Source organism: Mus pahari, chromosome 20 (assembly GCF_900095145.1).
Source record: "Mus pahari chromosome 20, PAHARI_EIJ_v1.1, whole genome shotgun sequence".
In the NCBI taxonomy this organism is placed as follows: domain Eukaryota; kingdom Metazoa; phylum Chordata; class Mammalia; order Rodentia; family Muridae; genus Mus; species Mus pahari.
The window spans coordinates 15,319,457-15,334,466 of record NC_034609.1 but is presented as its reverse complement, the minus strand read 5'-3'; the positions used below and the strand labels follow the sequence as shown (position 1 = coordinate 15,334,466).

Here is a 15,010-nt window from a genome sequence, read left to right as displayed (position 1 = left end):
GGTAGTCAAAGAATATGTTTAATAAAAAATAATTAAACTTCCATTTGCTCTATAGAACATCATAGAAAGTAATTTAATAAATTACAAATGACTCTTTAAGACGTTTGCTCAACTACAGAAAGCAAATTTAGACTACACAAAACACAACTGGTAAATATTGCAAATGTCCAAAAGAAAACTTGGACTGAGTCATGAGGCCTGAAACAAGGGCTAGAACACAAGGCGACACCAGCTGTAGCGCTCTCAGTAACTACCAACACGCACTGGGGTAGCCTTTCAGCTGCAGCCCGCGGCCTGCGGAACCGCATCCGCTTGTTTCCTACGTCCCTTAACTTTCCATTCCCAGATCTGCATGGTTTTCTTAGCTGACACCTGGACCACCTTCCCCCAATCAATCTACAAAGACATGTCTTGAAACCCAAGAGAATGTTTAAGGTTAATATTAGCCTTATGCTTTGAAAACGGTAACTAACTTATATATAGAAAGAATCACTAGGATGTTACCCAAATTTATTAGACCATAATTAGGAAAATACTTTATCTCATAGATTTTGCTATAAATTAGATTTTAATGACAAGATCTAAGGTTGTTTGTTTTTTTTTTTAACCTCATTTTTTTTCTTTTAATTGGGAAAGAGGAATAAAGGTCCTATGGGCAGGCCTAGAGGAAGAGCAGGGTGTGGGTGGTATTGAAACACTCCACTGCAAACCAAGGTAACTGTCTGAAAAACTTTGGCTATCTCACAGGTATGTTCTAGTTAAACAAAAGTGCAGTACTGCAAAGGGAACACAGTAAATATGTAGTATATCATTTTCATGATGAAGGATTACTACCCACTGCTCCTGGATGGGCATTACAGTGACTATTGCTAAGACATTGCATAAAGAACTATCAATTCAAAGTACTACTTTGAGAAAATACAAAAATTAATAATACAATCCCAATGGAACTTACATAATTTGGTAAATACATATAACATTGTCTAATAATGGGTTACGTTTTTACATACAGAAACATAATTTACTGGTAAAGGTCTTGGGAAACCCAGTACAATCGCTTAGTCCAGGACAACAACAGCTCTGTTGAAACATACTGGAAGTCAGTTTTCCCATAGGAAAGAACTGGGGTATTCCTCCCAAATTTACCACCTTGCAAATTTTAGCATGATTTATTTAGACACGAGGAAAATGCTAATATTTATCTCTCCTTAGAATGTCTAAGTCTGTTCTAATTGTTTCCAATGTATATGAAGGTAAACCTTGGACCTCTACCTTGTCAGAATGATAGCAGCTTCAGCAGGAGAAATGATATCACAAATCAAATACCAGACAAATTGTACATGACAAAGGATTGTAAGAGACAGAACAGAGGCCTTGGACTTCCTAGGTATAATGTGTACATCGTTTTGAGATTAGTCAAAGTGCATTTTCAAAGTGGGCATTTCAGCATTTATTATAAGCTGATGGCCCAACACTGACTCTGGGTAACATGCTGACTTCTTATTCCTAGAAACTCAATTAATTCAGACTATCTGCATTTTACTTGACTACTATTACCTGTTATTTTGGAATATTTCCAGGACATAAGACACAAACAGAAACCTATACAAATAAAGCAAACAAACACTTTCCTGTACGCGAAGGGTGCTGTGTTCAAAGTTCTCAGAGGCGTTTCATGAGTTTGCCTTTCTGAACCCTGGAAACAAGACATTATTCATCTGAGACATAATTATTTTTTATAGGAGGCCAAACTTCGAAGAGTTTTAATGTATGTGTACAGGGTACCAAAGTCATATGACACAAGATTATTTTATGACTTCATTTTTACTGATTTCTGAGTTAAGTTCAGCAAAATGTAAGTCACGGTCCTGGCCAGATTGACATGATATAGAGGATGTGTTTAAAAACCCCTGAAAACAAGCACAGAATTAGAAACGAATGTAAACTTCCTAAACTAACTCAGCTGAGGTAACAGGTAGCCAGATAAATTGGCTGATTGGGAAACTTACTTCTTCTTTAAAACATACTTGTACCTGAATTGGCGACATGAGCAGTGCATCGAGACACTAGAGCGTTGTCATGTAATTAAAGCAATGGATGGTGACAGAGAGGTTACAGCTTTCATGACATTCATTAGCTGCCCAAATTATTGCTGAGTTTTGATCTGTAAATTATAGGTGTCAAGGAGGCTGTAAAACTATATTCAAATTAAATCAGTAATATGCATAAAGTATTCTGTGTTCACTGCAAATATATTAAATATACAACTCTTATTGAGCATCATTTTCATAAAATTAACCCCCAGCAAAATTATAATGCCTTTTGTCGTAACTTTATACGTGTATGTGTCTGACAGCACATCGAGTTCAGAAACTTATGGGTCTTAAGAAAGAGGACATGCAAAACATCTCTGAAAGCAGTTTGCACTTCTAAACAAACAACTGAAATGTTCTGTCAGTAAGTTATTGATGCACTCAACACTGGGATATTTACAGTCAGTAATTAAAGAAAAGGCAAAACCAGTTCAGGATGAGGTTGGAGAGTCCCTAGTCAGTCTTCATTGCTTGAGTCTGAATCCTCCGATGACGACGACGAACTGTCAGACCCGGAGGAGGCTCTCTCTGAACCCTCGTCTGTGCTGTTCTCGTGGGCAGAACTAGGCTCAGTTCCCCCTTTCTCTTCCTGATCTCGAACTCTGGAATCTTCTTCCTTTATTTCGACTGACTTAGATGAATCTAAGTCACTACTTTTGTTTTTCTGTACATCAAAAGTATTGGACTGAGACAAGGTTGGAAGATGAAGATTAAGGCCTGGAGTGAGCAGCATCCCTGGGTAAAGTATGTTAGACAGCAACAGTGGGTTAAGAGCTATGGGCTTGGCAGCTGCAGCTGCATTCAATGCAGCCGTGGAGGACGTTGAAGGAGAGCCTGGTACACAACGCTCTCCTCCATTTTCCGGACTTTGGCTCTCTGTCCTTTCTTCTTTTCCTTCTAGCTCCTTAGAGTCAGTTCCTCGTTTTTCTTCCGCCCCAGATTCTGCAGTCTTTGACAGGAGTCCTCCCATGCCTAGCAGATTTGGTAACCCGGCCATTCCTGAGAACAGCATGGGGAACATAGCAGCCATGTTTTTAGTTTCTCCTCCAGAAGAGAGGCCGGCAGGCATGCCCATCAGCCCTGCAGTCACTTGCAGCGACTGCAGGTTCTGCAGATTTTGTTGTAAGGCCTGAAGAGCTGTGAGATCCATGCCTGGAAGCAATCCATTGGCCAGCAAAGGGTTGCCTGGCACACTGCCTGCAGGAGCCGCCGCCGCCGCCGCCGCCGCCGCCGCTATGGTGGCCTTGGCAATTCCACTTTTAGGCCTTCTCCCCCGCCTGCTTACTTCCTCTCTCACGACAGGACCAGTGAGAATACGTTCAAACATACTTTCTGGAAGAAACCCCTAGAGAAAATATATATTCATTAATAACAGTTACATGAAGATAAAATCAGTACCAAATTGCTTATCAAATAGCCTATTAAGAGGTAGTTATTCACAAACCTATTCGGAATTGATATGAATTAATTATGAAAGACATAACTTTAACCTAAGTGGTGACTTCAATTAGCTATTCCCATGCCCACTTTTAAAAATCATATAAACAAGAATGTAAAGAGGCATTTAATTTTCTTTATACTATGAAGCTTAAGTTTGTAGGACAGAAAACTTAAGGGCCAAAGAAATGTTATCAAGGTGTTCTCATAACCCTTTCTGTGCACATCAGCACTTGCTCAGACCCTCCCTGGAAAGTACACGGGAGGAAGGGCAGGGGGTGTCCACAAAGACTGAGGTTAACTTGCGAAGCTTCCAATCACTCTTGACGGTCACTTTGGAAATAAGGTAAACAGGGTCAAGATACAGAAGATACACTCAAAAGGGGAAAGACATTACTACCCATTATGATATGGATACAATGGGGCTTCAGTGCATGTATATGAATCTCTATCATTTGTAAATGTTTATGACAGGCAGGGGACTTCATGAAATGTTATAGTCAAAAAATCTGGTTCTGTATTTGCTATATAATCACTCAAATTACATATTTGTGGTAAGCAGTTAAAAATTAAAAACAAGCCAGGCATGGTGGTGCATACCTTTAATCCCAGCATTAAGGAGGCAGAGGCAGGCGGATTTCTGAGTTCAAGGCCAGCCTGGTGTACAAAGTGAGTTCCAGGACAGCCAGGGCTACACAGAGAAACCCTGTCTCGAAAAAAACAAAAAAACAAACAAACAAAAAAAAACAAACAAACAAAAAACAAAGGAAGAAAGATGAGGGCTTTCAGCTGGCTGAAAACAGCCATGGAACCTGCTATTAGCACGACCACGCCCAGGATAAACACAGTCTGTGCTGCCTTCATAGCATTCTCCTAGGGTATTCTGGGATGCAAAATTCCTCAGTTTTATTTTATAACCTCTTCAACAATACTCGCCAGTTGAAATGTCATATACATAGTTTAAAATTTTCTAGTGGCCACATGAATTTTAGTAATATGGGCTAATTAAATAAAATATGACCTAAAAATCTTCATTTTATTATGTAATATACAAAAATTGAGATGTCTTATATTCTTTTTTTTTTTTTTTAAACTATGCCTCCAAGTTCCTGAGCACACCTTGATCCATGTGCTTGGTGGCTGGCCACTGTCTGTGGAGGCGCAGATGTAAATTATAGTCTAGGTGAAATCTAATGGGACAACTTTTTGCTTGGTTTTACTCTTCAAAAGTGTGACTCACTGCAGTAAGTACAGCATAAATACAGAGAACAAAACCATGCTCCTCTCGCCACTCAGCCCAGCACTGCGAGCCTTTAGACTGCACAATGCATCAATTGTTTTGTATTTATTTTATGATTCTCCTTACTCCTTTCCAAAATAAAAACATAGTTCCAATGAATTTAGTCTCACAGCTTGCCTTTTCCATTTGAAATGATAAATATTTAGAATATTTAGTATGTAGTTAGGCTCTAACAGCCCAAGATCTCAACTATGAAGGTACTTAGTGTGTTGCCAACAGTTTTTCTGTTGACCCCAGATAATCTTCTAAGATACCACTTTTAAGTAGTTGTATAGAATTCCAATATATAGAAATGTCATTGGTTTGTTATCCATCATTTTACTATTATACTATGATAAACCCAAGTAGTATAACTCCAGTGCATAGGAAGCTGAGGCAGAATTGAAGTTCCAAGCCATTCTGAGCTATCTAAAGAGGCCCTTCCACAGTGACTATTTTTATATGAGTTCCTTTGCATACTTATTTGACTATTCTTGGTAGCAGTATCCAAATAATGTGTGAGATAAAAAGGGAAGCATTCCTGGTCTGAATTCTACCCTATCATCAATTACACATTCTGAAAAATAAAGACTGAGAACTGAAAGCTATTGTCAATGTTCATGAAATTTTTATTCTGAAAAGAGAGCTTAATCTAAGGCACCATTCAAATGGTTTAATCTCTAACATGGCGTATTTGTGAGATACTCACAGACTGCTTAACAACATCTCCCCATTCAGGAGCTACTCCATATTCTGAATTTTCTTTCAGGAATCTACATAAGTCTTTCAAAGGAGGAGCAAATGCACCTCCAACCTGTAAAAAAACAAACAAACAAACAAAGGTAGTTAGACGGTTAACACTATTAAGTATGAAGTTGTTTATTTGATTTCTGATATAGAATTTCTTTAAAATATGGATTTTTAAACAACCTTCAACAATATGTATAATTATATTTAAAAACGGTCACTCCAATCAAATTAGGCAACTGAAATACTAAATAAACACATTAGCTTTTGTCCTCTGGCTATTTGTAATTGCCAACTTGGCAGATGCAACCTAGAACTAGAAACTCTTTATTGAAGAACTGCCTAGATCAGACTGGCTTAAGGGCATGTCCAGGGAAGGACTGTATTGATTGTTAATTAATGTAGACGTGCCCAGCCCACTGTAGGTGGTACCACTCCCTAGTCAGGTGATCCTGAACTATATAACAAAGCTGGCTGAGCATGAGCCTCAAAGTTAGTTAGTAAACAAGGACTGAAGCATTAAGAAGCACTCCTCCATAGTTTATGTGTAGTTCCTTGGGTATGAGATTCTTGGTCAGGGATGACATTCTGTGGAATAGCAAGCAGCCCTGCCTCCATGCTCCTGCTTGAGTTCCTGCTTTAACTTCTCTTGATAATGAACCTGTAACCAGAAAGCAAACCTTTCCTTCCCTCATTGCTTGGGGTCACAGTACCTGTCACAGTGACAGGAATTAACTGAAACAGAAATTATATAAATCTTAAATGTTGGGCTGGTGAGATGGCTCAGTGGGTAAGGGCACTGACTGCTCTTCCGAAGAACCTGAGTTCAAATCCCAGCAATCACATGGTGGTTCACAACTACCAGTAATGAGATCTGATGCCCCTTTCTGGTGTTTATGAAGTCAGCAACAGTGAACTTAGGTATAATAATAAATAAATCTTAAAAAAAAAAGAAAAAAAATCATAAATGTTTTAAGTGAAATAACTGGAACAGAAAATGAATTATTATTCATGGTATCCATAGAAGGCAAGACAGGCAGACTAGCCCACCTTAAAGAATACCTTTTGACGTCATATTTCTGAGCTATGGACACTCAGGTAAATCAGTAAATATTTTTGAGTCTCTTTTGTGAGCTATGAAATGGGGTGACAATAATATTTCCTTCAGGGCTGGTGAGATGGCTCAGTGGGTAAGAACACCTGACTGCTCTCCCAAAGGTCTGGAGTTCAAATCCCAGCAACCACATGGTGGCTCATAACCATCCCTAACAAGATCTGACGCCCTCTTCTGGAATGTCTGAAGACAGCTACAGTGTACTTACATATAATAAATAAAATAAATCTTTAAAAAAAAATATTTCCTTCAAAGTGTCTGATGAACAGAAAATGAGACAATTCAAGTGTCTTATAAAAATATCTGGCTTACAGTAAGTATATATCAAATACTGGGCTTAGAACATTACATATATATTTTATTATAGTTCTTACAAAATCTTTTTGAGATACTGTTTCTATTTTCAAACTGAAGGACCTGAGCTGCAGAGATGTTACAGTCACAGTCACTGTTGCAGTTAGCTTGATAAAGCCATCTAATAACATCAAGAGTTAGCAATAAAACACAGGTCTCAGAATTCCAAGCTTTTGTTTATTCATTATGCATATTAGCTACATTACATACCATTAAGTTGTAAGCATTTTTGTATATGATAAATTCAGAATTCAAATTAAGAATATTGATATCAATGATTTTGGCCTATCATTAATGATTCCTTGCAATCTAAAAGCTGGTTTTTGAGCAGTTCCTTCTTCTCTCTTGAATACATATGCTTTACATATTTTGTTCTTGGGTAATACTGGGGACTGAATTAGGGCCTGTGAATGCTACATAAGCATTCTGTCCCTGGCACATCTATACTGTGTCTTGACAGGATGCACATTCATTCATCACAGCGAGTGTGTCACGCACACCTCTAAGCATTTTCATCTAATATCCTTCTATTCTTCAGTCTCTATGACTTTTCTTGCACTCCATTCCTTATGAACCTTCAGGGTAAAATGAACTTAAAACCTGGACCTTAAATCTGCAGGCTGATGCAGAAAGAATATTCTGAGTTTGAGGACAGTCCAGCTTACATAGTGAGTTCCAGGTCAGCCTGAGCTACAGTGTGAGACCTTGTTTTAAACAAAATATAATACAGTATAACATAACCTCCTCCCTTAAAATTAAGTGAGTCCAGAAAGTGAGGTAGAAAGATTCTTTTCCTTAGGAATTCATCTATATCTTTTTTAATAAAAAGACAAGCCAATAGTGGAGGACTCTACAAATCAAGGAAAATGAGAAAGATTGCAGAAGTTTATGACATTAATATTCAGAATATTTACTGCCAGTGACATGGCCCAGCAGAAAAAGGTGCTTGCTGCCAAGTGTCGATCAGAGTTCAATCAGCAGGACCTACATGGTATAAGGAGGACTGACTCTGTGCATGTTGTCCTTTGACCTTTATAAACACACAACACACACACACGTAGGGTATATTAGAATGGGGGCTGTGGCCTAGCCACATTGGCTGCCAACCAGCAGAAAGCCCAAGTATGCAGCAGTTGCTCAGTCTCTGAGGCTGGGTGTCTCAGCTGGTCCTCAGGGTACGTTAGCTCCTGAAGGAAACAGCAGGCTCTAATGCCAGTGAAGGACTGGACTTGCGAGTGAGAGTGAGAGCAGGCAGGCAGAGAGAGCTTCCTTCTTTTATGTCTCATAGATAGACTGCAGTCAGAAGGTGTGCCCCAGATTAAACATGGACTTTCTCACCTCAAAAGATTCAGATTCAAAGTGAGTCTTCCCCAGATGCAGACACCCACAGCCAAACAATGGACTCTTATGGGAGACTAGCAGCCTGAGGGGACAGGAACTCCAGAGGAAGACCCACAGTCAACTGACCCAGATGCTTAGTCCTGGGATATGTGAAAAAGCAGGGGGAGCAAGCCCTGGGAGCAAGCCAGTAAGCAGCACGCCTATACGGTCTCTGCTTTAGTTCCTGCCTGGAGTCCTGCTCAGCTTCCCTGGGGAATGTAATGTGCAATAAACCCCTTTCTCCCCAATTTGCTTTAGGTCAGTGTTTTAGCACCATGTAGCAAAACAATATACTACCAAAAGTTGAATAAACTACACCTACCAGACTGGGGAAAATTAGTAGTGCCTAATTACTTTAAATGGTACTACTGTTGCTTTTAAATGGTGTGTTTCAGTGTGGGATTTCTTATGAGAAGTTAAAATTGTTTTATGCATTGCTATCTTAGCAGGGAGGTCATTTAACAGAACGCAAACCACAGAACATCCAGGGTGAAGTGAGTCTGGGAGCTGAGTCTTGTCCTGATGTCTGTCACCTTTTCTCACCCATTTTACTGTTCAGCAAACCCTAGCACATTACAGCTGCATATACAAAGGATATCACAAATCACCTGGCCTTTATAAGGAAAAAAAGGACAAATCATTATAGAACGAGAATTTTACCAAATAACACATCATATCTGGCTCAGAAGGTAAACATCCTTGTTCTTTTAGAGAGTCTGGGTTTGGTTCTTAGCAACCACCGCACTCCACTTCCAGGGGACCAGCACCCTCATTTGTCCTCTGCAAGCACAGCACCCCCCCTCCATGCACTGGTACTGCATCTCCATACTAAGGCTCTAATCTACCATGTCCAGACAGCTTTCCTGAGCTCGTGCAAACTGAAGGCAGTGCTTTCTCTTCTCTGCCTGATCGGGGGAGCCCAACCCAAACTGTACCTGAGGGATGTCACATAATCCCTGGTAAAATTACAGGAAAAGCCTCTCCAATGCAAATGAGATCTCCTCACTACCTTAAGCTTCAGCCAGTTAAACATCACCCTAAGAAATACCCCTTCCCACTCGCCAAAATTCATATATAGCCCTGGCTCACCCCAAATGAAGTGTACACATACAAACCCACCCCAAATAAAAGTATGTGCTCAAGCTAAGATTGTTTCAGAGAGCCATTTCACTGAAAATTGTCAGGGAAGGCCCTCATCTAAAAGAGCTGTAAGTGGCACTTAAGGTCCTTGGAGAAGTCACTGACAAAATGTTACACTGATAAAAAGGCAATACATTTATCACAGTGGCAATGAAAATGATGTCACCTTGAGTAAGGTCTCTTGACTTTTGGCACAAGACAGGTGGGTTGGGGCCTCAGGTACTATAAGAAGGATGACCTCTCCCTTATAGTTGAAGGCAGCAGTCTCCCCCTTCTCGCCCCTCCCCCACTGTGCTGACTGTGGCAGCTGAACCAGTCAAGGGACAGCAACTAATGTCCCTTGAGGGAACCACTGCATGGGACATAGTGCCCTCATCCAGTGTGCAGCCATACATAGCAACCCTGCTTGGCCAGATCTGTGCAGTAGCTTGCTTCTCTCACTAGTTGTCAGCGATGTGGGATTTGACATCAGACTACATAAAACTACCATGCATGTCTTTTCCCACAGCTGTGCTAGGTTTCCCACTCTCTAGTCTGTTAGAAAACACTGCCTAGTTAAAGTGCATAGGCGGTGGAAGAGTATCGAGCGTACAGACCTTCCTCGCGTTCCTTCTGTTAATCAGCTGCACACGCTCCTCTCCAGTGAGACTGTTGACATCTAGTTTGTTTGGGTTTCGGCATCGATGCCTCTTCTGTTTGGGTCTTCCCTCGTGCAGCTGCACTCTCTAAAACACACAGAGAAACGCCTTAAAGCCCGTGGCCTTGTTCAACACTTTTCAGAATGGTGCAAGTGAGCTGACCCCAGGAGCTCAGCCCTGTGTGGAGCAAAAGTTCCCACTCTCTGGTCCATTTAAAGTCTTAAACTTTAATATGACTCTTGTGCTCCTTTGCCAGCTCTTCCGTACACAGCAGCAAACAATGGAGCTCTGGAGTTAGAAGTTTTATACCACTGCAGTTTTTATAGTATACAAAGAAGCCTTTTTTTTTTTGTTTTTGTTTTTGTTTTTTGAGTCAGGGTTTCTCTGTGTAGCCCTGGCTGTCCTGGAACTCACTTTGTAGACCAGGCTGACCTCAAACTCAGAAATCTGCCTGCCTCTGCCTCCCAAGTGCTGAGATTAAAGGTGTGCACCACCACTGCCCGGTCAGAAGTCTTTTTTTCTTTTTAAATTTAGTTTTTAAACAAAAAACAGCTTTGAACATAAAAAAATCTTTCAGAGTGTTAGGATTACAAGTGTGTGCCGCCGTATCTGGCCTGAAGTGACTTTTCTAATTAAATATTTATTAAATGCAGAAAGGAAAGCAATATGGAATTATATTTTAGGAAATATGGCAATTATTTCTTTTTGATACTTTTCCTAAATCTTAGTCAGAATGGATATTTAGTAAATGTTTGATGACTCAAAAGAACAACAACTGCTGAGACTCTAAAGTCTACTTACTGGGATAAAGGCTCCAAGGTCCTCCACATAACCGGGGTGCTCCTTAAGCCATCTGTCCAGGTCCTTTCTCTTCGGCGCATCATCTCCTGCGAGCCTTGTCCCGTCTTTGAGATTAATAACTGGAACAGGACTTTCTGTGTCAGGAATTCTTGGAGGCTGAGGATAGGACAGTGCTGGGTTCATCCCGGTGGAAATCTGTGAGGCAGTTAAGTCTAAAGTCAACTTTGGGGGGAAAACCATCAGATACAATTTGTGTTTCTATGCTTATCATCATTCTAACTCTAGTTCTCCAGAGGACTCTCTCAAGGCCCCTCTTGCTCCAGGCCTTGTTCTGCATTCCTGACCTGGAACTCATGACGTACACACCAGGATGGCCTAAGCTGGCAGTGGTCCTTATGCCTCTGCCTCCTGCGGTCACACAAGTACTCTCCTATGTCCAGATTCAACGGTCGCTTGCTTGCTTTCTTTCTTTCTTTCTTTCTTTCTTTCTTTCTTTCTTTCTTTCTTTCTTTCTTTCTTTCTTTCTCTCTCTCTCTCTCTCTCTCTCTCTTTCTTTCTTTCTTAGAAAGCATTGTATAAAATTCTGCCAAGCCTTTTTAAGTTAAAGTTTTTATGACTCTCTGCCAGTGTCAAATATTATTAAGATCCAATTTAAGAGTATGGAAGACTAATTTCCTTATTATTTATTTTATTAAAAATATAAAGCAATAAGTGTGGACTTACTAGCATTGAATTTCAGGCTTAAGGTTAAATAATTTTACAATAGATTCACTTACATGATTAGGTGGCTTATTTCTGTTCAAAAAGAGGATGTCGGCACCTTCTACGTTCCTTCTCCTTCCCCGCCTTTTCTTCACTATAGGCTGGCTGTCTAGTATCGCTCCATTGGCCCCAAGGGTTGACTGAATGGAAGTACCTAATCAAATTAGAGATGCAAAACAGTGACTGAAAACTTAAACAACTTTTCTAAATGTATTTGAAGTTAGTTCTTTTATACATCAAACTAAGGAGTTCTTGGATTAAAAACATGCTCGTTTCTCAGGGGACTAAAAATCTAGATCTCTGTCACTCGGTGGCTCACACTGGCTCCTACCCCAATCCTCCTGCTTTCTCCATCTGCACTCTGGGATTCTGTGAATCACCTTACCTCACATGTAGTCAACTCTTTACTGGCTACTCTGCATACTGTTTTTATTCATTTATTTATTTATTTATTTATTTATTTATTTATTTATTTATTTAATTTTATTTTTTTCTGAGACAGGGTCTCTCTGTATAGCCCTGGCTGTCCTGGAACTCACTCTGTAGACCAGGCTGGCCTCGAAATCAGAAATCCACCTGCCTCGGCCTCCCGAGTGCTGGGATTAAAGGCGTGCGCCACCACGCCTGGCTCATATACTGTTTTATTTAATTCCTCACAGAGATAACACATCCTGCTTCTCTCACTTCATCTTACACACAATGACAAGGCTGAGAAATGTTAATGTTAACTAATTCCTGAAAAGTCCAGGAAGGAAGGCAGATCCAGATTTCACATTTATAATTATCAAAGTGTACTATATAGAATAGAGATAACTACATAGTATTAATAGTACTTGAGACTTTAACGTAGTTTTATATAGTTTTAAAACTAGTGTTATAATTGCTATCACATAATATGCATATCATTGTTGTTATATTGATTAAGATTTTATTAATTTTAAATTATGTATGTCTGTGTGTGTGTACATAAGTGCAGGTGCCTGTGGAGTTCGGAAGAGGGCACTGAAGCCCCTGGGGCTAGAGGTGAGGCATCTGTGGCTGCCTGCAGTAGGTGCTAGGGACTAAACCCAGGTCCTCTGCAAGAGCTGTATCCATTCTTAACCACTGATCCACCCCTTCAGCCCTCATATTTATACTGTTAATATAAAAAGCACTGATATAATAAAAAAGAAGCATAACAGCAACAGCACTACATGGCTACATAATATATATATTTTATATATAGTTACTATACACTATGTGTAGTATTATTCATCAAAGAATTACTAATAGGTGACAGCTGGACAATCTTCAGCTGCAATGCCACTGAAACGTTCACACGACCTAATGCTGATGGTATCTTCCAGAGAAGCTTTCGGGTTAAGGATGATAGCAGTAAACCCACTGTGGGTGGGCAAGAGAGCCCACAGTTGGTCTCCATTTGTCCTCATATTTTAGTGGGAAAGCGCTCCTTAACCATAGAGCTGTCACCGTAAAGCATGATTTGGGAGATGGATATTTCATGAATAGAAACGCTCACACGGGATGTTCTTGCAGGGGTCAGGAGAGCGTATGAGTGTGTGTGTGTGTGTGTGTGTGTGTGTGTGTGTGTATGGTAGATATGAGTGCACACCTGTGCACAAACATCTGCATGTATGTTTGGAGATAAGAGATTGCCTGCCACTGGGTGTCTTCAACTGCTCTCCACTTTATTTAATGAGGCAGGGTCGGTCTCTCACTGAATCTAGATCTTGCTGATCTGGCTCATCTAGCTAGGCAGCTTACCCCAAGGAACCCCTGTTGCTGGCTAACAAGCACTGGGATTACAGACTTTATGAAGTACTGAGCATCCTGAGGCTGATCTTCAGGCTTACATGGCAAATGCTTTATCCACCAAGTTATATCCCCAGCCTTTCAACTGCAGGGCTAGTAACTAGAAAATTACACTGAATGGTTAATGAATCCACAGAAGACCAAACTGATGCCAATGAAAATGAAATAATTGAAGATTTAAAAAGTAGAGATAGCAGTGATTGAAAGCGGCAATCAGTCCCCAAACTGTAGGAGTCCCACCTACTGTTCTCACACACTGTGCTCATGCACAGTGACAATTCTGAAATGCTTCCAGGCATCATGTGGCAACCAGACACAGTCCCTACTAAAGAAGAGTCCTTAGCCTTGTAAAATAAAGAAGGTATAAAGAAAATTCAACCCATTCATTTTCTTTGATTGGAAATTAGTATTTTGGGGGTAAGTACATGGTGGTAAATATTCCTGAGACTCAACTGATCTTAAACATCATTCTCAATTCTTGACACTTCAAGAAGAACACGGGTAGATGGTAGCCAGACAAGATTAAACACAGTGTTTTTGTTTCTTTGCCTGCAGTGTGTGTGTGTGTGTGTACACCATTTCCATACCTGGTGCCCATGGAGGTTAGAAGAGGGAGTTGGAACATTCCTAGAAGTGGAACAGATGGTTGTGAGCCAGGTCCTTTGTAAGAACAAATGCTCTTACCACTGAACCATCTTTCCAGCACCAGGAAATCATTCTTCGTTGATCAAAGGGCACACAACACATGGTATAAATATGTTGATTCAAGTGGCCAGAAAGGGTAGAAGAAACAGAGACTCAAGGGGAAATATATTAATATGGTAATTGTTTTCAAAATGCTATGATTTAGCATGCAGACATAGGAAGGGCAAAGCTAAGTCTATAGTGCTTTTAGAGGTAGAACTCCAATCTTTGAGAAAAGAAACAAAACAGATCAGGGAAAACGTACTTCCAAATTAAAAGATATTTTTCTGAAACTTAGACCTGCCTGGCATAGGGCTATCTGAAGTGGAAGAAGTCTTGTCTTGAAAGGGTCTGTGGAGACTGAAGAGACTAGTCAGAAATAACTCCTGTGTCATGTCTGCTTGGAGCATCTCAAAGTGTATCCCCCGCACGCTCTTAAGTTTTAGTCTTTTACCAACAACCACTATCATGTGACTTAAATTACTGCTTGAAGCACAAAATCTACCACCTTCCCAAGCTACTTGACAAGATGGTATCTCCATTCAAATACTTAAACTTCTCAAACTAACTGCTATAATTAAAAATGTCCTACTAAGCTCAACAGGGCTGGTGGTGCAGTTCAGAGGTAAAGTGACTGGCTAAGCATACCTAAAAGTCCTGAGTGTGATCTCCAGAACACACACACACACACACACACACACACACACACACACACACACACACACACGAGAGAGAGAGAGAGAGAGAGAGAGAGAGAGAGAGAGAGAGA

The 15,010-nt window shown here is 40.3% G+C and overlaps 1 protein-coding gene across 1 annotated transcript in view; it reads right to left on the bottom strand.

Moving 5' to 3' along the window:
• Positions 1–15,010, bottom strand: part of Chd9 (chromodomain helicase DNA binding protein 9) — a 219,952-nt gene continuing 204,942 nt past the window's right edge. The window contains exons 35-40 of the mRNA XM_029532736.1: positions 13,012–13,084; positions 11,760–11,899; positions 10,984–11,178; positions 10,141–10,269; positions 5,519–5,623; positions 1–3,438 (exon numbers count right to left, since the gene is read on the bottom strand). Of these exons, the coding sequence (XP_029388596.1) occupies positions 2,551–3,438; positions 5,519–5,623; positions 10,141–10,269; positions 10,984–11,178; positions 11,760–11,899; positions 13,012–13,084 (1,530 nt within the window). The 3' untranslated portion in view covers positions 1–2,550. The remainder of the gene's footprint in view (positions 3,439–5,518; positions 5,624–10,140; positions 10,270–10,983; positions 11,179–11,759; positions 11,900–13,011; positions 13,085–15,010) is intronic.